This window comes from Bos indicus x Bos taurus, chromosome 18 (assembly GCF_003369695.1).
Source record: "Bos indicus x Bos taurus breed Angus x Brahman F1 hybrid chromosome 18, Bos_hybrid_MaternalHap_v2.0, whole genome shotgun sequence".
NCBI classification, from domain to species: Eukaryota; Metazoa; Chordata; class Mammalia; order Artiodactyla; family Bovidae; genus Bos; species Bos indicus x Bos taurus.
The window spans coordinates 2,054,705-2,078,454 of NC_040093.1; the positions used below are offsets into that span (position 1 = coordinate 2,054,705).

The 23,750-nt window shown below is 41.6% G+C and overlaps 1 protein-coding gene and 1 long non-coding RNA gene across 4 annotated transcripts; one reads left to right on the forward strand and one right to left on the reverse strand.

The window, feature by feature from the left end:
• The first annotated feature begins 4,309 nt into the window (after nucleotides 1–4,309).
• Nucleotides 4,310–22,508, forward strand: ZNF583 (zinc finger protein 583). Of its 3 annotated transcripts, none has more exons than XM_027514006.1 (5): nucleotides 4,310–4,418; nucleotides 5,954–6,038; nucleotides 11,166–11,292; nucleotides 11,560–11,655; nucleotides 16,364–21,886. In XM_027514006.1, the coding sequence occupies exons 2-5, from the start codon at nucleotides 6,030–6,032 to the stop codon at nucleotides 17,821–17,823; spliced, it is 1,692 nt and encodes a 563-aa protein (XP_027369807.1). In that variant the 5' UTR covers nucleotides 4,310–4,418; nucleotides 5,954–6,029; the 3' UTR covers nucleotides 17,824–21,886. The 3 variants fall into 3 exon arrangements, with proteins under 3 accessions (XP_027369807.1, XP_027369809.1, XP_027369808.1); XM_027514008.1 differs by having other exon boundaries at nucleotides 4,320–4,418; nucleotides 11,166–11,282; nucleotides 16,364–22,508; XM_027514007.1 differs by lacking the exon at nucleotides 4,310–4,418 and adding an exon at nucleotides 5,672–5,790 and having other exon boundaries at nucleotides 16,364–22,508.
• LOC113875569 lies at nucleotides 8,148–18,914 on the reverse strand. Its single transcript, XR_003506284.1, has 3 exons — nucleotides 18,828–18,914; nucleotides 13,525–13,688; nucleotides 8,148–10,183 (listed from the first exon to the last, which is right to left on the reverse strand). It is a non-coding gene; the product is annotated as an uncharacterized LOC113875569 (long non-coding RNA).
• Nucleotides 22,509–23,750: the final 1,242 nt, after the last annotated feature.

Consider the following 23,750-nt stretch of genomic DNA (forward strand, 5'->3'; position numbering starts at 1 on the left):
TTGGAAAAGGAATGGAAGGGGAATTTGGGGGATGATGGAAATCTTGCATACCTTGATTGAGTTGGTGATCACATGGATGTAGATATTTGTTGAAGCTCTTTGAAGCATATTCTCCAGGATTCCATTTGAGGAGGGCTTTTGTGGGCATAACTATGACAATCTGAGCGTCAGTATAATTAGAGTAACAGTGCGCTGCTGCTGCTAAGTCGCTTCAGTCGTGTCCGACTCTGTGTGACCCCATAGACGGCAGCCCACCAGGCTCCCCCGTCCCTGGGATTCTCCAGGCAAGAACACTGGAGTGGGTTGCCATTTCCTCCTCTGATGCATGAAAGTGAAAAGTCAAAGTGAAGTCGCTCAGTCGTGTCCGACTCTTAGTGACCCCATGGACTGCAGCCTACCAGGCTCCTCTGTCCATAGGATTTTCCAGGCAAGAGTACTGGAGTGGGGTGCCATGGCCTCCTCCAGAGTAACAGTATAAGTGAACATATTTCATATATTCATACTAAAATAAATGATGACTGAATGAGAAGAGAAAGAACTTACAGAATTTCAACCAGTGAATGTAGAAGGAATGATAGATCTATAAGATATCTTCAGCCATCCTGATTCTAAAGCTGTTGCTGAAGATTGATAACAGGATATCTTTGTAGTCTCAAATTTAGCTCCTCACAGATAACTGGCTACAAAAACAAAAGTAGTCACTTTAGAGCGCTCGCCGATAATCAGATGCTTCGAATCTGCAACTGTCTTCTGGACTGTAGGTTCTCAAGGTTGTGAAGTTCAGTCTTGCTGTGCTCAGTCACTTCTTGGTTTAATAAAGTAGCCAGATCTTGTCTCTAAGATTTTGATGTTTTTTGTTCATAATGAACTTTTTACACTGATCTTTATTTTTAAAAACATCTCATCGAGGTATCGTGTGTTCTGGTTTCTGGTTCTGTTTGGGTTTTTGATGCCCCCTTAAATGTTGTATGTGAAGGAGCGCTCCACTCCCTGAGCTGTAGTTCTGGGCGTTTAAATGAGGGGGAGGAGCAAAGGAGGAGTGCAAGAACAGAGGCGCTGCAGGAGCTGAGGACATTCTGCCCTACTCTCAGGGTCCCCTCCCTTTCGTTCTTCAGTGGCTAACGTGTTAGTCTCGTCCGACCCTTGTGACCCCATGGACTGTAGCCCACCAGGCTCCTCTGTCCATGGAATTTACCAGGCAGGAATACTGGAGTGGGTCATCATTTCCTTTTCCAGGGGATCTTCCTGACCCAGGGATCGAACCCAAGTCTCCCACATTGCAGACAGGTTCGTTAGCGTCTGAGCCACCAGGGAAGCTCTTCTTTGGAGGTATTTCAGCATATTCACAGGGTTGTGTAACTATCAGCAGGACCTAAACTTGAAACATTTTCATCACCAAAGAAGAAAGCCTGATGTTCCTGCTCATTCTTCATTTCCTCCCCTCAGCCCAAACAACCACGGATTTACTTTCTCTGACATTTTTGCCTATTCTGGATATTTCATATCAAATGGGCTCATACAATACGTAGTCTTTTGTGACTGGCTTTTCACATAGTGTAATGTTTTCAAGGTTCATCCTTGTAGCTTGGTGTCAGTACATCATTGCTTTTATTACAGTTGATGACTGAATAATAAGGGCATTTGGGTTGTTTGCACTCTGGCCATCATGAATAATGTTCCAACCATCATTATTATTAATGAGCTGTTATTAATGGCTGTTATGAACCATTTGTGTACTAGTTTCTGCATAGATGTGTGTTTTCATTTTTCTTAGGTATATATACATCTATGACTGCAATTGCTGGGTCATGTAGTAACTCTAGCTTTTTAAGGAATGTCTGGAATGTTTCCGCAAGGCAGCTACTTCGTTTTAAATTCCCACTGGCAATGTATGAGGTTCAGCGTCTCCACATCCTCACCAACAGTTTGTCTGACTTTTTGATTCCAGCCATTTTTGTGGGTGTGAAATGGCAAGTCATCATGGTTTTGATTTAAATTTCCCTAAGGACTGATGTGGAGAAGGCAATGGCACTCCACTCCAGTACTCTTGCCTGGAAACTCCCATGGACGGAGGAGCCTGGTGGGCTGCAGTCCTTGGGATCGCTGAGAGTCAGACACGACTGAGCGACTTCCCTTTCACTTTTCACTTTCATGCGCTGGAGAAGGAAATGGCAACCCACTCCAGTGTTCTTGCCTGGAGAATCCCAGGGACGGGGGAGCCTGGTGGGCTGCTGTCTATGGGGTCGCACAGAGTCGGACACAACTGAAGTGACTTAGCGGCAGCAGCAAGGACTGATGATTTGAGCATCTTTTCAAGTGCTTTGGACTTCGTTTATATTCTTTGGAGAGATGTCTGTCCATATCCTTTGCCCATTTTAAAATTGTGTTCGGGTGCTAAAGCAATTTATTGGAGGAAGAATAGCATTTTCAACAAAATGCTGGCGCCATTGGACATCCACAGCAACAAAAGAACTTCGACCTCCGCCTGTTATAAAATTTAACTCAAAATAGAGTACAGACTTAAATTTGCTCCAGTATTAATCCATGAAAAAACAAATATATCTTCATTGTGACAATGAGAGCAAAGTAAATGGGTCCTTCTGTCTCGGATTCTATACTCTAGTACTCAAGATCATGTACTTAGACTACTCCATTAAATTTAATGTGCTAGGCAGACATCTGATTATTGATTTGAAAATGATAAATTTGTTTTTTATGCAAGTCACAGTAAATTTTGATGCAAGCTTTGTAGAGGGTTCTGCCAACAGAAGCTTAAAAGGTAATAGTTGAAAACCAAAAAAAAATGTTATCACCTATCTTCTTCAAGGTAAAGATGCCCATACATCTTTATGGGCATTCAAGATTCTTCATACATCTGTGAAATGTGGGAAAGGCTGCAAAACCTGCATGTTTACTGATACGTCTTAACTTGCATGTTTGCACTGTTTCAGAAAGCCAGAGGTTAGGTACAGTCGGAATTTCAACGTTAAAACACAAAACCAACTAGTTTTTGTGGATTGTGTTCCTTTTACTTTATATATAGGAACAGCTTTCCAATAGTGCAATGTAGTTGTAACAGATTAATTCCCCCTTTAAGAAAAACAAAGCCCCAGAAATACAGGTTGCTTCAGTATCACACAATTAGTTTTATAATTTCAAACAAATGTATTTCTCTACTTTTAACCATGTTGTTTATATTCAACATGTTATTACTATATACAGTGTTTCAATATCTTTGTAAATATAACATTTGCATTTTGTACATTTCTTCCATATAAACATTTCCAGGTTTTTGTCATTGGTTCCTTTGATGAGAAGTTACTCTGAAGCTCCATATCCTATAACGCGATTTCAGAAAAGGTGAGGCATGACTGGACGAGAGCTAGTTTATTAAACATTTTCAGACACACGCTGAATAGGAACAAGAGGGTGTAAAAGAACCAAGTACTGAAAGAATGGCCTTGTGCTCTGCTTTTCTTTATAACGTGTATCAATTCCCAGTATTTATCAGTATCTGTTTTCCTATTAAATTTCTCCCACACTGGAACCTCAGCTCCGCGGATGGCGATTTTGGCACGTTCCTAGTTGTCCCCAGCGCCTGCAACAGTGCTCGGCGAACTGTGCTGTCGTTGGTGGCTCAGTCCTGTCAGACTCTAGCCCGCCAGGCTCCTCTGTCCATGGGATTCTCCAGGGAACAACACTGGAGTGGGTTGCCACGTCCTCCTCCAGGAGATCTTCCGGACCCAGGGAAGGAACCCAGGTCTTCCGCATTGGCAGGCGGATTCTTTACCACTGAGCCATGTGGGAAGCCCTGCTTGGCACACAGTAGCCCCTCAGTAAGTGGCAAATGAAAGGCTCGGGAGGACAGAGGGGCTACAGGAAGAGCCCCGAGCCCCGGCGCTCTCCGTGGCCCGCACACCCACCCCGCCGTCTGCGGTACCCCAGCGCCGGCTCGGAGCCCCACCTGCGGCGCCCGCACGGACGCGGCCACTGCGCGTGCGCCCCACAGCCCCGCCGCCACGCGCGCCCAGCGTTTCTGGACGCCTCGGCGATGCGAGCGAGGTGCGCCTGCGCAGTTCACGCCGGCCATCCAGGTCTAGGCGGACTCGGCGGCCGGGCCATGGGTCCGCCGGCCTGAGGGCTGGGCCGGGTCGGCTCTGGGTCGGAAGGCCGGGGCTGCGGGAGCGCGGCAGAGACGACCCGAGGGGACGAAGCCGGAAGCTGCCGGCGCCTGGGGCCGGCAGTCCCGGCATGCTCCGCGCCGCCCCGGGACCGGTACAGGACTCCAGCTCCCGGCGGCCCCCGCGGCCGGCGCCGGCTGCCCGCCCGGGCGCCGCGGCCCCTTTGTGAGACCGCCGCTCGCTGCGAGATCGAGTCCCCGCCCCGGCCGCGGGCCGCTCGGCGCCGGGCGAGGAGAGGTGAGGCGTCCTGCGCGGCGCGTGGGCAGGCCGGCCGGCGGGCGGGTGGGCGGCTGAGGGCGTCGGGGCCGGTGGGAGCCGGGGGCAGGGTGTGCGTGACCGTGTGTGGGCAGAGCGAGCGTGTCACTGCGTGTGAACCGAGTCTGGCCGTGTGTGACAGCCCGTGACAGCGCCCCTGTGTGCGTGACCTTGCGCGTGGGAGTGCGCGCGGCCGTGTGTGAAGAGTTTAAGGACGCGAGAGACAGCGTCGTGCCCGTGCGTCCCCGCAGGCTGCGCCCGGGGAGCCGCCAGCACGAGGGGCGGTGGGGCGTGTGTGTGAGTGTGTGTGCGCCGGGGCCCCGGGACTGGGGGCTCTGTGTAGTGGGGCAGACGCGAGATGGAGGAAGACAGATGGAGTTCACGGAAGAGAGAGAGCTGGGGAGGACACGGCCTCGGGCCCGGCGGGCAGAGCCCTGAGCGCCGGCCTTGACCTCCTCCGGCACCGAAGGTCCTTCCACTGCCGCTGTACTCGCCAAGGCAGGGGAGTTCGTGGACAGTAACTCGTAACTTAGGGAGTTGCGGTGACAGTTTCTGCATGTCCCTGCACCTGCACACCCTCCCCACCCCCCGAGGAAATTTCTTAGAAAAGTTGAGCGAATGGTTTTCCGGTGTGTTTTATAAGCCAGGACCAGAAGCAGGAAGTCCTCTTTGGTCCAGGGTCCTCCAGACCACACGACCCCTGTGCGGGCTACCCTGTGTAAAGATGCTTTCTCTGAGGCATTCACTTTGTAGCTTTTTAATCTCATCTTTGTAGAAAGGGTGGGGACACATTTCCCTTCAATGTCATCCTCTAGTGAAGAGACTAGGGAGGCAGATCTGGATCCCGGTTGGGCTCAGCTGCTTGAGCATGAAGCCTTGGATAATTTCACTGATGAATACCCTTACTTGTGAAGGGGGACATACCCCTTACTTGGCAGTGCCACTCTGAAGGGTGCTGTTATTCTTATAAACGAGGAGCTCTTATGCACAGAGAGTTTATGTTGCATATTGAGATCTAAAGCACGTGGGAGATTTAAATGGAGTATGAGCGTGTTAAATTGCTTAAGTCATGTAGGACTCTTTGGGAGCCCATGGACTGTAGCCCACCAGGCTCCTCTGTCCTTGGGATTCTCCAGGCAAGAATACTGAAGTGGGTTGCCATTTCCTTCTCCAGGGATCTTCCTGACCCAGGGATCAAAGTGTCTCCTATGTCTCCTGCATTGTTAGGCGGGTTCTTTACCACTCGAACCACCTGGGAAGCCCTTAAGTGGAGTATGATCTCTAAAGATACTGAGTCACTATGTTGAACACTTGAAACTAATGTAACACTATAGATCAACTGTACTTAAAGCAGGTAGGTGGAAGGATTTAGATAGCAAAGACCAATTGAGTGACACCTCTTCTTTACTTCTGTGGTGGGGAGAAGGGCAGCCAGAAGGAAAGGAGACTTTCTCGGCTGACAATGCTGAGAGCTTTGGGCAGGCCTGGCATTTTATGTTTTCTTCCTCCCTCTCCAGCTGTGTTTCTCTGAACACTGCTCAGAGAGGAGCCAGAAGGAGGAGGGCAGAAGAGCTGTCATAATTTCTTAAAGCCATGTCCGAGGTAAGGAAATATTTCTTCTCTTAATGCCTTGTTTTTTCAGATTTTACATGGACATTTTGCTTTTCTTCTGAAATTCCCCACTCTACTGAAGTTCCATTCATTCAGTGACCTGGTCCTCATGTTTTCCAATCTGGTGAAAGGAGATTTCCCCCCCACCACCACCCGCAAAGCGCAGCGAGCTTTTTTCCCCCTCAGACACAATTTTCATCTTCTGTTCAAGAAACAGTTTAGCACTTGCTGTGGGTGAGGTGTTCAGTTGGGAGGTCTTAAGAGGCCAAAATACACTCCTTGGTGGAATATGAAAATCTTCGCTGGAGGGACTTGATTCATTGAGGTCAAAGTGGGTGTTAAGATGTGATCAACAGTTTTGAGCTTTTCCACGGACCTGAGTTTGAGAGTAGACAGGGACTGCTGGGGAAGTCTTAGCTGTGGTACAGGACAGGGTCTCTTGCTCAGGGTGGTTTTGAGGAGTGGGATTTGTTGTGTCTTGAGTATTAAAGAGTGGGTCAGCTAGGCAGGAGTTTTCTTCAGGCACTGGGTGAGCATTAATGAGTAGGACTCCATGGGAGTAATGAGATATCCTGAGTTAGCATCAGGCCACAGACCGAATATTCTGCATCATTCTGTGAAGGTTAGTAGAGTTAATATGGAAAACTGCAGGACATTTTTTGAAAAAGGAGACTGATAGGAGGGAATATTGGATATACATTAAAAACTGGCTGCTTACATCTGTAATAACAAAATCAGTAAATAATATAGAATGGGGGCCAGAGAAGCAAAAAGATGAGCACATAACGTCCAGAAACAACTACAGGTACAAAGGGAAAATACTTACTCACCCACTGAGCATATCGTTACTAAAGACTTACTGTACATTAAGTGCTGGCAACACTGTGCTTAAAAAAATAGATACTGTCTTCAGGGAATTTACTACTAGTTTATTATATGATAGTGTAATGATATTTTAAATCAGAGGAGAAGGGCTGGATGTTCACTTGAAATTTTTTTCTTCCTCATACTTTGAGGCTAAAAACATTCTCTAGATTAAATACAAAAAATAAAACCACAAACTGCTACATCTTTGTCTTGTTTTATATCACACAGAGCAGCACTGTGACGATTGGTGGCAGAGATGCTTTGTTTGCACGGCCCAGCACCGTGGCAGCTAGCCACGTGTACGGACTCGTGTGACTGAAGGACTGAATTTTAAAACGTTAATTGATTTAAATAACCACATGTGGCTACGAGCTAGTCTATTTAGACACCAGAGTTCTAGGTTCATAAAATGATAAAGCCAGAAAGAAAATTATGAGTAACCTGGTTTTCTGAGACACAGTTTTCCAAATGAGGAAAGAGAGGCCAAGGAAGGAGTGAAGTGCAGACGTCACTGTTGGTGACTGTCAGAGGCAGCAGGCTGTACTCCTGAGGGTCAGCACCGGATGCCGTGAGAAGGGTGGCAGGACAGTGAAGGGCTCCTGGGGGCAGAGTGCTCGGGGTCCTGGAGCACGTCACTTCTCCACGGAATGAGGTCCTGTGTCCTTCCCTTGCCTCTCACGTCCCACACAGCCCAGCTCCCGGCGCTCAGACCTCATTTCCTCCCGTCTTCACTGCTGTCTGCTCCAGTCATGCTGGTCGGCTTGCTGTCCCTCAAACGTTCCAAGCTCCTCTCTATTTCTGAACGTTTGCATTTGCTCCTTCCTCATCTGTAACTCTCTTCCCCTAGAGGATGGCCTGGCTAGCTCTCCCACTTTATGTAGACTGTTGTTCAAATCTCAGCTCATTTTTAAGATTTTATCTTTATGTTACATGAAAGTGAAAGTTAGTCACTCAGTCGTGTCTGGCTCTTTGTGACCCCATGGACTGTAGCCCGGGAGAAGGGAATGGCAACCCACTCCAGTGTTCTTGCCTGGAGAATCCCGTGGACAGAGGAGCTGGTGGGCTGCCGTCTATGGGGTCACACAGAGTTGGACACGACTGAAGCGACTTAGCAGGAGTAGGAGCAGGACTGTAGCCTGCCAGGCTCCTCTGTCCACGGGATTCTCCAGGCAAGAACACTGGAGTGGGTTGCCTTTTCCTTCTCCAGGGGATCTTCCCGACCCAGGGATTGAACTCGTGTCTCCTATATTGGCCACCTGGGAAGCCTCTTATAAAACAGTATATGTTTTATTTTTTCTCTATTCTCACAGACAGGCTATTTATTACTCTTTTAGTGGCCACTTTAGGATAATATGTATCCGTTACTTCTTACTGTAATGATCATCTTTCTTCCCTCTGTAATCTTCCCTCTGTAGTTGGTACTTTTGCTACTTTCTCAACAAGGTAACTCCCCTATATCATCAGTAGCAGATGTTATATTTAGTTATTGTTTCGGGGCTCTGAGTTTCTTCCTGTGCTACAGTGCTTCCATTTTCCTTTTATTTTTCATTTCGTTCCATTTTCCTTCTACCTGAAAAACTTTTATTAGTATTTCTTTGACTACAGGTCAAAACTTCAGTCCCAACCTGATTTTTTTTTTTTTTTTCATTACGTCCTTTTCTGACTAGGCCAGAATAGTGTAATTTAAACTTTTTTCTGATGTTAAGTTGGGAAATCCTAGTCTTAATGGAGAGAAGAACTTTTAGGAATATATTTTAAGACAATAACTAGAGACCTTTGTAACATCATAGTGAAAAATTAAGACTGACATAATTGAAAATAATCAAGGGGTTAGTAAATCAGATATGGCTGATTTACATTATGTATTGATAATAATATGCATCTAACAAGAGTGATGTTATCAGTAAATGAATACGTAATCATAGATATGTCTGTGTAAGGGAACGTGAACAAATACATACTGTGCATTTTGACTGCTTATAGGAGATAGGTAGATGTTGGGGGTTAGGACTTGCGAGTTTTTAACTTAGAAAGGGGAAAAAAACACTGGGTAGAAATACCAGGCACTATTTTCTTTCTTTCAAAAAAATTTTTTTATTCTAAATAATCTTGCCATAAGAGTAGCCTAGGCTGCAAGTTTTTCCCTTTCAAGTCTTTGAACATATCTTTCCAGTCCCTTCTGTCCTGCAGTGTTTCTGTAGAGAAGTCACCTGAGAGCCACATGGGGGTGTCCTTGTAACTAACTCTCTGTTCTTCTCTTGCTGCTGTGAGAATCCTGTCTTTCACTTTTGTATTTGTGGGAGAAGGTGGGCTTCATGTCTTGCTACTCTGCCATCTTGATGGCTCTCTCCAGACATTATTTCCTGGGCTTCTTTAATAAGGTGACAAAATGGTATAAGATTCCTGTTTTATAAAATCAAAATAAAGACATTTGAAAAGTATTCAGATCTCATTGGGTAAGAGGAAAACGATCGTCGGGTCATCAAAACCCAGAATCCATTTGTGTGTGTGTGCAAGTAAAAAAAACATAAGAACTTTACCTGGCAAAACCTGCCTGGCCTCTACTACAGAAAACATGGTGTGTGGAACCTTTTTTTTGCACACAGTTTTAAAGAGTGTATTGAAGTGGTTGAATTTTAATAGAATTTATGATTGATGGTGCCCAGTCCTATCTAGCACAAGTTTCATCTTTTGAACCCAACCCGTGTTGCCTTCCTTGAAGCCTTCACCCACTTCCCAGATTTCCCTTTGTTAAGAAGTGGTTTTTGAGGTTGAAGCACGTAAGATGGAAGCTGAGAACGTAACTGATGTCTCGTGGTGTCCTTTCACTTCACTTGTAGCTTCCTTAACGTTTTTGTCCATTACTCAGACAGTTACTCATATACTGACTCATTTTTTTCCTTCCCATTAAAAATGTTTCCGTGTAGCATCCCTGATAGGCTTAAATGCATCTTCAGTAAGGGTATTACTACTCTGTCAGGAGGCACGTTAATAGGAGTGACATTCATATTTGACGACCCCTCCAGCCAGGACACATCCAGAACTTACCCCGATGGGGTCCTGGACGCTGATGCAGGGCGGGTGTCCCCTCCCTCCTGGACTGTGGGGAGGATGGCCACCCGCGGGGCTCCCTGCAGCCGCTGTTCACCAGCCAGCGTGGAAGGATTCCAGTATCTGACAGGTTGGCTCAGCTGTTTGGGCGTGTGCCGTTGAGGGCAGCTGCATGTCAGTTCAGCTTAAGGGTAGGTTTTGCTCTGAATGTGCCAAACCTGTAAAGCACGTGCCAGATCATACAGCCAAAAAAAATTAAGTCTGGAGCAGACTTACATTAGGAAGAATCTGTATTTTCTTAATTCTGGGGAAGCAGACTAGGTCTCATTTCATGTTACAAAGATCCTTAATTTAACCATGGTATTTGAGAGCTATGTGGGAACATTTCAGCAACTCTTGTTCACACAACCCAGGTGTGCACAACTGGGTGTGTTTCTCTAGTGAGAGCTGTAGGTGTTTTGTGATGCACTGCATTATCACATTTGAAATGCTCCCTATTTAACTTAATAGTGGTTAAAATTACTATTACTTTGTCTTTTAGGGGGTATGGTAAGTTAACAACTGTCTTTAAAACTTAGTGATGTTATCAAGAGCTGTTATGTAATCTTTTGTTGTTCCTGATTGTTCTCTGTAATGGCATACATTTAAGTTGTACTTTTGCAAAATCACCATAAAACTTCTTTACTGCTTTTATTACATTTCTGTGTAATTTTAGAGTACCAATACAGTGAGCATCAAATATATTTTTATATATACCTAATTGATACAGCTGGAACACTGATCATTCAGTTGCATAATTTGGGAAAAAGCACATAAAAATTGAGCCTAACCCATGTTTCTGCCTCCTCCTCGAGGCCTTTTTTCACTGCTCCAGTCTGTCCTGATTTTCCACACTGAGAAATGCTCTAGCATGTAGTTTGAGTACTGAATTATTTCACATTTGATTGTTTACAGTGTTCTCTTCTTGCCAATTTTCACTTTATCTTTTCTCCATCAGTTCAGTCTCTGAAATTGTGTACTTTCCATGACAGAGTATCAAGACTAAGCACAGAGAAGTCATGTTGCACAGACCCCAAGATCCTGACAGGAAATTTCACTATATGCAGTATTTCTAAGAACACAGGCCATTTAACTTTTTAAACTATACTCATGTGAGGGTAAGAACACCAGTCGAGCAGGAACGTGTCTGTGTCATTTCAGGATCTGGTGACATTTAGGGACGTGGCTGTCAATTTCTCGCAAGAGGAGTGGGAATGGCTGAACCCTGCTCAGAGGAGTCTGTACAGGACGGTGATGCTGGACAACTACAGGAGCCTGGTATCGCTGGGTGAGGAGGTCTCCCTGTAAGGCGGAATCCGCACGGAGGCTGCTTTCCAGTGCCACGTTTGGGGAGCCTCTGCTGCACCTCACTACTGCTCCCCCAGATGAGTGTAGCTCTGTGGAGTTGGCAGCTTGGTTGGATGTTCATGCAGCTCCGTCTCCCCACCCCCAGAACTCGTCACCTTGCCCTCAGCTCCCTCCCCTTCCCAGTGACCAAGCAGCTTGATCTGACTGATGGGCCTGGCTAATGCCCCTTTTTATTTCTTGTGAGCAGGCGTTTCGGTTTCTAAGCCGGATGTGATCTCATTACTGGAGCAAGGAAAGGAGCCCTGGATGGTGAAGGAGGAGGGGCCGAGGGGAGCATGCCCTGGTGAGTGAGCAAGACCCAGGGCTGGAGAGACCCCTGCCAGGAAAAGCTCAGCTAGTCTGAAAAGTCCAGCTCCTAACTGATGCTTCCTGGGTAGCGTCAAAGGGCTCCAGGCCTGGGAAGAGACAGAGGTGTCTCTGGCCTGAGCTCCCCAACTAAACTCTCCTCGGATTCACTCTCTCACACAGTACTGTCCTCTCAGATGACCTCTTCCTGTTCTCTGGATCCAAATGTCACAGCGTCTCCTTGTCTTTGCTTTTCAGTTTTACACAAGTTGCTCCAATCCTGTGTTTAAACATCTAGATGCAGTAATGCATTTTTTTTTCCTTTTCACTCATTCATTCCTTTTAGACTGAAGGACTGATTCATTTATTTATTCACTTAATCTCTTACCAAGATTCAGGTTTCTACTTTGAGAAAATCATTCTATTAAATTTTTAGGATTATTCTGACGTTTATAAACCATAAAAGGAAAAATACTTCTGGTAGTATTTTCTTCAAGTCTGGGTAACTGGAAGGTGATAGCATTTAACAGAAACAAGTCAAAAGGAAGAACAGGTTTGTAGAAGAAAAGATGAATTTGACTTAGGACAGTAAGAGAATTATCTGATGGGAAGATTTCCTAGTGAAGAAGTGCAGCATACCACTGGAGGGAAGTGGAGGCTAGGAAAACAGTCTGATTAGATGTTAGTGTGAAGGAATGAGGTCAGCAGTCTTAAAGTTTCGAAGAAAAACTCTTTACCAGGGCCTCTGTAGGGAAGTAGACCTTTGGTAGCTTTCTCAGTGTCCTCTGGTAAGTGGCCTCCTGATAGCTTCCTCCTTGGGTTAAATTATATAAATTTAATTTTTCTAGATAGTTATCAGGTTTATTTCCATGAACCTGAGCATAATAATTGCTTACAATTCTGTTTGTTTTGTACTGTAGTATGAAATATCCTATTTTAATTTCTTATTTTATATAGCTAATTTTTTTAGTTGTTAGGTTGCTACTCATGAATCAGTTTTGCTTATTTATTTTTAAATTCCAGCTTTTGGCTATATCTGTTAATATAAAATATAGCTTCATCATTCTCCCTTTTTCTAATTCTCTATTTTCTGTTTTTCTTTTTACTAATTCCTTAGACTTACTTTGTTTCCATTTGTTGGAAAATGCGAAAAAACTGAAAAAAGCTTAAACTGTTATTTCATTGTCTCTTAATTCACTAATGAAATTATTAGAGGTTTTAATTTCTTAATATAGTTTCAGCTGTATTTGATATTTAGTGGTTTTATTTCCATTTCCTAGACAACTTTTCTTTTAATTCCCATTTACATAAGTTTGTTTAACAGAAAGTTTTCTGATTTTACTGTATTTTGATCAAATTGTTCTATCATATTTGATCAGGATAGCAGTTACTACTAATTCTATTTTCTAACGAGTTGAGGATTTTATATGACCTAATATATAGCTTTTTTTTTTTTTTTAACTATTCTATAGGTTCCAAGTGAGAGTATTTTCAGTGTAAATGCTTGTTACATGACTTTTACTTTATGTCACTAAAGTCTGTCTTTACTTAGTCTTTGTTTCCATCCATAATTTTTCTTAACTTTATAAGACAGTAAATTGCATTTATGTAAATTACAGTGTGATGAGTTCTGACAGCTGTCTACATCCATGAAACCATCACTGTAATGAAGACACAAAATGTTTCCATCACCCCAGAAGCTAGCTTGTGCCTTTTTGCAGTCCATTCTTCTCCACTCTGGCTCCAAACGAACCTTTGTTGTTTTAGATTAGTTTGCATTTAAACTAAATGGAATCATACTATTCGGTTTACTTCACCATCAAAATTTATTTTGAAAATCACACTGTTGCACGTGTGAGTGACTTACCCTTTTTATTGCTGAGTGTCAGTCTAGCGTGCAGACGGTCCACACCTCTGTTTTGCCACTCACCTACTGATGCACCTTTGGGTTGTTTGCAGTGTGGGCAATATGAAGTGGTCACGTACAGGACTTTGTGGGGACATACATTTTCATTTCTCTTAGGTAAATATCTAAAAGTGGAGAAACGGGTGGGGGTTGTGGGAGGAAGGCTCAAGAGGGAGGGGATACATGCACACATGTAGTCACACTTTGCTGTACAGCAGAAGCTAACACAACACAGGAAAGGGATTAAAAAATTTTTTTAATACCAGCTTAAAAAAAAAGTAGAAAAACTGAGTCATATGACAGGAATATGTATCACTTTAGTTCTCCAAGGAGATGGTATTTTCATTCCCTTCAGCATTTGTAGTAGAGTTCGTGTGCTCCATATCCTCACCATATCTTCTCAAGTTATTTTGTATTTAAAATGATTTTATTGAAGTACAGCTGATTACAGTGCTGTGTTGATTTCTGCTGTACAGCAGAGCGGCTCAGGGGTCCGCACGTGTCGCTCCCTGTGCTCCACAGGGGGCCTGGTTTGCCATCCTGTATGACAGTCTGCAGCCCTAGTCCCAAACTCCAGATCCTCCCCTCCCCAGCCCTCCTCCCCCTCGGCAACCACGGTGTGTTCTCTGTAGGAGTCTGTGGCTGTTTTTCAGATACACAGTTGCTCCAGTACCCTTTTTTAAAAGACTTTCCCTTCCCCATTATATTGTCTTTTTGGTATCTTTGTTGAAAATCAGTTGACCATGTATGTGTGGGTTAAGTTCTGAACTCTGTTCTTTTCCATTGATCTATGTATGTCTGTCCTTTCACCAGTACCAGACTGTCCTGATTACTAGAGCTTTATAGTAAATTCTGACACCAGTTGAATTTGTAAAATCACTTTGACTATTTTAATAGATCATCTGCATTTCCATATAAATTCTAGAATGAAGTTGAGCATTTCTACCTAAAAACCCTGCTGGGGTTTTGTTTGGGATTGTGTTGAATCTATGTATCAATTTAGAGGGAACTAATATCATTGTTTTATCATTGACATCCTAATATCATTGTTTTCCAATTCCTGAAATTTAGCCATTTTTTACAGTCTTAGTTCTATTAGCAGTATTTTGTCATATCCAGTGTAGTGGCTTCTTATAATTATTATATTTATATATCTATATAGAAAGAGATACAGTTTTATGGATATAAGATACGTAATTTTTTAGATATAAGTTTTTTCCAGTAATGTGTGCATGTGTGATCAGTCGTCTCTGACTCTTTGCGACCCTATGGACTATACAGTCCATGGAATTCTCCAGGCCAGAATACTGGAGTGGAGAGCTGTTCACTTCTCCAGGGGATCTTCCCAACCCAGGGATTGAATCCAGGTCTCCTGCATTGCAGGCAGATTCTTTACCAGCTGAGCAACCAGGGAAACCATGAAAAGTAATGTTATCTGCAGATACAACTTTATTTCTTATTGAAATAAATAGCTAGGATTTCTTGTACTGTTGAATAGCATTGGTTAAGAGCAAATTTACTTGCACTGTTCTCAATCTTAAGGGGAAATGTATTCACTCTTTCACCATTAAGTTGTTACAGATATTTCTTAGATGCCCTTTATCAGCTTGAGGAAGTTCCTTTCTATTCCTACTTTGCTGAGAATTTTTATAATAAACATGTTAAATTTAGTGAAATACTTCTATACTGATTGAAACAACCATATGATTTCTATCTTTAATCTGTTAATGTGGTGAATTATACTGATTTTCATATATGAAACCAACCTTGCATTTGTGGGATGAACTCCACTTGGTCAGGATTATGCTTTCATATTTTCCTGGATTTTATTTGCTATAATTTTGTATCATTTTACATTTATGTTTCTGTGCTACATTGCTTTTGTAAATCATAATAGGAAGTCTGGTTTTACTACAGATAAGGTGAGAAACCACTGGAAAGTCTTGAACAGAGTAATAGGTGATTTGATTTAGGAGTGGAAAAGATAAGGCAAATAAAGGCCTATGGCAGATTAATAAAACCAACAATTTGAAACAAACTTATTTCAATATGAAGGCATCTTGGCTTGAGTATCAGCTGAAAATTTACACTTGGGTGGAACATATCACACAGAAAATGATAACTCAGGAAGACTATTTTCAGACTGCTAAAGTTTAACCATAGAGTTTTATATATAGCCTGTGGCAATTAATAGGGTTCCCTGGTGGCTCAAGACAGTAAAGAACCCGCCTGCAACGTAGGAGACGCAGGTTCAGTCCCGGGGTCGGGAAGATCACCTGGAAAAGGAAATGGCAACCCACTCCAGTATTCTTGCCTGGAGAATCTCATGGACAGAGGAGCCTAGCGGCCTACAGTCCATGGGGTAGCGAAGAGTTAGACACAACTGAGTGACTAACACTTTCATGGCAATTAATGACACCTGGTGTGTTTTGGGATGTGGGGATCTAATAGATTTTTTTTTTTAGCCACATTGACATGAAGTTTTCTTTTTTAAAGCTAACAAACTTACCTTGAATGCAGGCTAACCTGAGGCAAGAGAGGAAGGGTGTTTGCAGACTTATATTAATATATATATATAATGATTGTGATTTTCTGATGGGTTACCTTAATAGTTATGCATGAGGTATTTTCTTAATAAATTTTCCTACATTTTCATTCTTTATAATCTCATTGTTAGACTGCATTTAACAGCTATTACATTCTTGAACTTATGTATGTAGTTCATTTACCAGTTTGTGTTTTAGAAGTTCTTTTCTAATGCATAAATACAAAAGATGTTTGTTTTTTTGATATCTTGTAGGTTGGGAGTATACATTTAAAAATAAGGAATTTCCATCAAAGCAAGTTATTTATGAAGAATCATCCAAAGTAATGATGATGGGAAGAAGCCATCTTAGTTATAACCTCAACTGCTCCAGTTGGAGAGGAGACTCTAAAAGTAAGGACTGGTTTAAGAACCAGTTGGGAACTCAGGAGGTACATGCTAGTCAGCTGATCGTCACTCAGAGAGAAATCCTAAATGAGGATCACAGTAATGAATATACTAAGTCCTGGCAAACTTTCCATCAGGATACAATCTTTGATATAAAGCAGAAACGTAATAAGCATGAGCCACAAAAGAGAAGTTACCGGAAGAAACCTATCGAAATGAAACGTAAGAAAGTCTATGTAGAAAAGAAACTCTTGAAGTGTAATGAATGTGAGAAGGTGTTCAACCAGAGCTCATCTCTCACTCTTCATCAGAGAATTCATACTGGAGAGAAGCCCTATGCATGTGTCGAATGTGGGAAAACTTTCAGTCAGAGTGCAAACCTAGCTCAACATAAAAGAATCCACACTGGAGAGAAACCCTATGAGTGTAAGGAATGCAGGAAAGCCTTCAGCCAGAATGCCCACCTTGCTCAACACCAGAGAGTTCACACTGGAGAGAAACCTTATCAGTGTAAAGAGTGTAAAAAGGCCTTCAGCCAGATTGCACACCTGACTCAACACCAGAGAGTTCATACTGGAGAGAGACCTTTTGAATGTATCGAGTGTGGAAAGGCCTTTAGTAATGGTTCATTTCTTGCTCAGCATCAGAGAATTCACACCGGAGAGAAACCTTATGTATGTCACGTGTGTGCGAAAGCCTTTAGCCATCGTGGATACCTAATTGTACATCAGAGGATTCATACAGGAGAGAGACCCTATGAATGTAAGGAATGTAGGAAAACCTTCAGCCAGTATGCACACCTTGCTCAACACCAGAGGGTTCATACTGGAGAGAAACCTTATGAATGTAAAGTATGTAGGAAAGCCTTCAGCCAGATCGCATACCTTGATCAACATCAGAGGGTTCACACTGGAGAGAAACCCTATGAATGTATTGAATGTGGGAAGGCCTTTAGCAACAGTTCGTCACTTGCACAACATCAGAGAAGTCATACTGGAGAGAAACCTTACATGTGTAAGGAATGTAGGAAAACGTTTAGCCAGAATGCAGGCCTTGCTCAGCATCAGCGAATTCATACTGGAGAGAAACCTTATGAATGTAACATTTGTGGGAAAGCCTTTAGCTACAGTGGGTCTCTAACTCTACATCAGAGAATTCATACTGGAGAGAGACCCTATGAGTGTAAGGACTGCAGGAAATCTTTCAGGCAGCGAGCACACCTCGCTCATCATGAGAGAATCCACACTATGGAGTCATTCTTGACTCTTTCCTCCCCCTCAGCCTCTATGTCCAGTCAGCTGCCAAGACCTGTAGGTTTTATCTCCTAAATATGCCTTGAATCTGACTCCATTAATCCATTTCCATTCTATTAATGTTTGTCCAATACACAATAATCTATTTGACACAGACGATGGGAAGGGCTTTCTAACCCACCCCCCTGTATTTACCATTTCCTGTTAGTAATCCATATTGCAGTCAAACTTGTATTTCAAGAGTCTGACCATATCACTTCTTCATTAAAACCCTTCACTGGCATCCCATAGGGCTTAGGGCAAGGTGCACATTGCTCAAAATAGTCTAAAAGACCCCTGCCCCCAGTACCTTGTCCCACTTTACCTTTCAGAGTCCCATTTCATGTGACCATCTCATTCCTGGGCTACTTATCAAAATTCAGAATTCATATTGCAGCAACAACTAGATCAGGGTTCCAGTTCTTACTGTTCCATTTTCTAGCCCTCTAGTTGTGGAGAAACATTTTGTCCCTTGTAAGCATCTTGTCTTTTTATTTCTATTACAGAAATAATAATGGTACTACCTCAAAAGTTAATGGGAGGATTAAATGAGATAATGCATGTAAATTGCTCAGCACAGTGCCTAGCATAATCAATAAACATTAATGTAAAATAAAAAGATAACTGTATACAAAGAAGACCTGATCATCTTAGCAGTGATTATCGATGAAATAACAAAAACAGCTCAAGACCCAGGAGACTAAAGACTTTTGAGTAGAAAGAGCAGCCCTTGTTCTGAAGCTGAGTGGAAAGGGCATCCAACACAGTAGAGTTAATGCTGGAGTTCATGATGATAGAGTTAAGATGGTTGCTTCTGTTTCAGTACAAACATGGAAATATGATTTTGTTGATTAAAATTAAAAATTAACTTCATTATATATTCAACACTTTTAAGAAACCAGGTGTTAAACATCAATAAGTAAAATTTACTGAGATGTATTCGTCATTTACATTTAGACAAAGGCAATATAGTCCTCAAAAGACAGAAAACTTTAGAAGATCAATAACCAAAGAAGATTAGAAAACAAAATTTTACTCACCGTTCCTAATTCCAGGTAGATGAATCATGTTAAATCCATGTCATTTAAATAGAAAAGGTGTTAGTTTCTAAGCTGTAATTCCAAGACCAGAGGGAAAAGAAATCAAAACTATAAGTCAAAACTCATAAACATGTTTGATTTGTGTGAAATTTAAAATAAGTACCTTTAGATGGGCATTTGTTTTCCACTTTTCCACAGTTCAAACTACTGCCTGTTGTCTTACATCTGACTTGTTTTACACTTTATTACTTCCTGACTCCTGAAGGCTTCATGCAATCAGTGCTGGAACCAATTCTCATGTGACTATAAGTACAAAGAAAATGAGTGAAGTTTAATGGAGGATGAGAAGAACAGACATTTTATCCTTCTGTAGGGGAAGATTCAGTATTATACAGATGTTAGTAAGCCCCAAATTAATCTATTGATTCTTTGTACCTAACAGAATCCTAAGAATTCAAGGCCTGAAACATCGTGTTTATCAACACAAACACACAACAGACATACACATAAAGGAAACATGTAATAAAGGTGATAGCTCACTGTAGTAGCTTAACAGTATTGGTACATGAGATTCTGCTCAAAGTTATTTCTGTACAAAACAACTGTCTCATTCTTTTATCCAAATGCAAAACAGAGTCATTAGAGGATACCATACATCATCATGGAAAACAATCTCCCTAAATACAACATGAGATCCAGAAACCACACACATGGATTCTTGACTATATAAAAACATTAATGAGCTTTTATATAGTCAAAGATAGTACAAAAGGTTTTTAAACATTAGAATTTGAAAACATTAGTAAAATATGTTTAACCTATGAGATTCATATCCTTAACATATAAGTACTCCTCCAAATCATTTAGAAAATGACACCTCTTCCCTAATGGGTAAGGAGTGTAAAGAGATAACTGATGAAAATGCTAAGTACCAACTCTCAAAAGGATCAGAATACAAGTTAAACAAGTGAACTACCATCTTTCAATACTGGATTGATAAAATTTGCACTGAAGAAGCACAGGAGAGGAGGTACTTCTGTGTACTGATGTAAAGGTGACTTGTCAATATCAGAATTTTCAAGGCTTTCTTTTGCAATTACCCTACCATATCCTATAACAGATAAAAGGTATCAGAAAAGAATCAAATTTTGTTAAAAACAAAAGGGAAAAAAGTGCTTATTCATGAAATGTAGCAGAAACAGCTGTGACTTGAAATGTCTGCCTGATGGATTTCACTAATGGCAAGTCAAGTCTGTCCAAAGGTCCCTAGAGAAGCTCATGCTCTAAGTTAGCTTGTGTAGAGGCTGGAGGTAACAATGACACGACAGTTTATATGATTTTTTATGTGAAAGTTATGTTAGTATCCCTACCAAAGCTTTCCCATTGCACTCGTCTGTAAGTAAAGTAAATTGGATCCGTCTTTCACACCATTCAGAAAGATTAGTTCTAGGTGAATAAAATCCTAAATGTTAAAGTATTGGGAGAAAACATAATAGGATATGCCTATGACTTTGCTGTTGGATACATCTTCCTAAACTAAACAAAAACGAAAGCCACAAAGTAAAGATTAATGAACAACTTGATTGTATCAAAAGTTGTTCGGTCACTAAGTCTTGTCCAACTCTTTGCAATCCCATGGACTGCAGCATGCTTTTAAAAAGACAAAAGAAACAGAATGGGGAAAAGCTGTAATAAAATACTAAAGGAAGGATGTAAGAATACCTATAAGTAGGTAAAGGACAACCAAGGGAGAATAAAAATGAACAAAGGATAATAATGGGTAAGTCAGAAGAAATGCAGACCGCTGACACTGAGTCCCCGCTTAGCCTTGCTAGTAGTAAGAGATGCAAATTTAAATAATCTAATCTTAAAAACCTGGCAGTTGTATAGAGAAATAACTACTCTTATCAGTACCACTTTGGAAGCAATGAAGTTGTTAAAACATTAACTAATCCCTTCAGAGGGCAGTATGGTTAGTACATGAAACTGAGAGCTATTTAAATTTCCAACAATACAGAAATACTGGCACTAGTTTAAAAGGATGGACTGGTAATACAAGGATTTGACTAAAAGGCACTGATTAAAAATTTGCAGATTAATAAGAGACTATATATTTAAAATACATTTCTAATACATTTCTATAACTGCAAATACACAGAAATAAGTCCTGAACAGACATATCCAATTTGTGTTTTGCGGAGGGACCTGGAATTGGACATTCTGGTCAAGAGGGTAGATTTATCATTATCTGTAATGTTTTAAATAAGAATGTTGTCATTAAAACTATGAAAAAATTCAGTGAACTTGCGGAGAACTACAGCAACTAGAATGAGAGTTGGTATCTTAAGTTGAAACCTTTCCTGGAATTTGGAGACTCTCATCATCTCTCCAGCCCTTCCCAGGCACACTGAAATCCCAGTAAATCACTTCATTCAGCGGAACAGATCTATAGTGAGAATAACCAAAGTCCTACTGTCTACCTAGATAGTGAGAATAACCAAAGTCCTACTGTCTACCTAGGAGAATCAAACAGTATCATTCTCAAATGTGAACAGACAGCTGAGGATCATCACAGATGATGGAAGAGTATCAGCATGATGAAGACTAAGAGACAGACTAAACCTGGAGCAGGTGAAGTTACAGAATGAGAATAAAAATGTACATTTGAGACTGGAATAGATGTTACACTTTTAAAGCAAATATGAGAAGCTACCAAAAAGAAGACAACTCCTAAAAAAAAAAAATTACTGTTAGAAAGTTTCAAAGAAAGTTGGGGAAATTCTTCCATTTCATAAATTTGGAAGAAAAAGGGACTTCGAAGTCTAGTAGAAGGCCCATCTAGTTAATATGAGTTCCACCACACATACACACACACACACAAATAATTATGAGAAAATAAGAATGTGTCAAATGATTAAGAATCTAAACTGAAGAAAGTTATGAATTCTCAGCTAGGAATAGCTCACTTGAATGTTGGGCAGGCTGAACTGGCAAAAACCATATTATAATAGAAAAAAATTTTAAAAAACACCCAGAAATATGCTTGTGGAATTCTGTAACACTAAAGAGGACACTATCCTAAAAGCTTTAAAAAAATGTGAATTTCTCCTAATAAAGAATAATGATCGAGATAGCATTAGCCTTCCCTCAGGTGAGCAATATTAGATTGTAGAATACAGAACAGCAGCTTCCAACTTAGGACTTGAAACTGCTTTGAATCTAGAGGTTTATACTGGAACAGTAGCGAAACATGAGGCCCAATACTGATATTCTGTATATACAGTTTGCTTCAGTTTACTTCCACTTGTCTTTCAATAGGGCAGTGAATGATTAGCTTTAGCAAAATCTGGATGGAAAAGGGAAAAAACAGAATCTAACCTAGTAAAGTGGTGTTGAGGGTGACTAGGATGATCACTGTAAAAATCAGACCAAATTTCTGGTAGGCTAGATATCCAGGGAGTCAGTGAAGAGAAACTTCAGGGAGAAAGGAAGGGATGGGTTACATTAAATAGAAAACACAGAGTTTGAGGATTTCTGTAATATGGTGAAAACAAACATTCATCAGAAGGACAGACAGACAATTATTGGCTTGGGGAAAAAACAAAGGAGAAGCCATACCAGATACCATGGTCCTAATATAAAGCAAGCCCCATAAAATGTGACATGACTTTGGAAACAGAATATGGGAAAAAAAAATTTAAGTGAGTACTGGGATCGTAACACTGGACTTGTAGAGGAGGAAATGTAATCTTCAACAATGCTTGGCTCTGACTCTTACGAGAATATTTATACAGTGATAATGATCTAATGCTATTTTATTTCCAGCTTTAAAATAGACAAATCCCTTAAGTCTCTGTATATTTGTGCATGTATGTGTATAACAGACCCCATGGACTGGACTGTATCATCCATGGAATTCTCCAGGCCAGAATACTGGGGTGGGTAGCCTTTCCATTCTCCAGGGTATCTTCCCAACCCAGGGATCAAACCCAGGTCTCCTGCATTGCGGTGGATTCTTTACCAGCTGAGCCACAGGGAAGCCCCTTATTTCCAGCTTTAAAATAGACAAATCACTGAAGTCTATGTGTGTGTATGTATGTGTATATATTATATATATATATACACACACAGTGTAATATCTATTTAATAACATAAAGGCAAAATACAGCTGATAGACTGGATGGTGGGAGGCTGACAGGGAAGTAAGTGCTTGAAGCAAGGATAAGGGGCAGTATGCTCATGGTATATGGAGAGGATTCAGGAGATCTGTCTAAAGTCGATAGAAGAAATGTAGGTTAGTTGTATTTGAAGTTAAAACACATCAGAGGAGCTATTATAAGCCACTTGGTGGGATGAATTAAATCCTTACCTTTCATGAAGACTTGGGGAGTATATAAAGTTAGCAAATTTACAAATAAAAGCAACTGTAATCAGGACTCTGATAGAAACCCAATTCAAATCAGGAAAAAGCTGATTTATTAGCTCCTATAAATGAAAGATGCAGAGCAGGTATGTCGCAGCCTCAGGTACGCCGGACTTGGTGCTCAGGCTCATCAGATTCGTAGCTCACAGCTGTGCTTTCACTCGTTTCATCTCTGGCAGGCGAAATCAGTAAGATAGTTGGAAAACTCCTAAATATTTGAATATAACTAGCTGCTGTCTATGGGGTCGCACAGAGTCGGACACAACTGACACGACTTAGCAGCAGCAGCACAAGTTTTAGTAACCCACAGGTTAAAAGAAAAGGCAAAATAGAAAGCATTTTGGATTGAAACTTGTAACAGCATATCAAAATACATGGAAAGCAGCTGACACATTACTTAGAAGGAAACATCACTAAATTGTGAAATAAAGCTCTCAATGGCTTCAATCTCACCTTTATCAGATTAGAAGATGAAGAGCAATGAAATCCAAAGGTAGCAT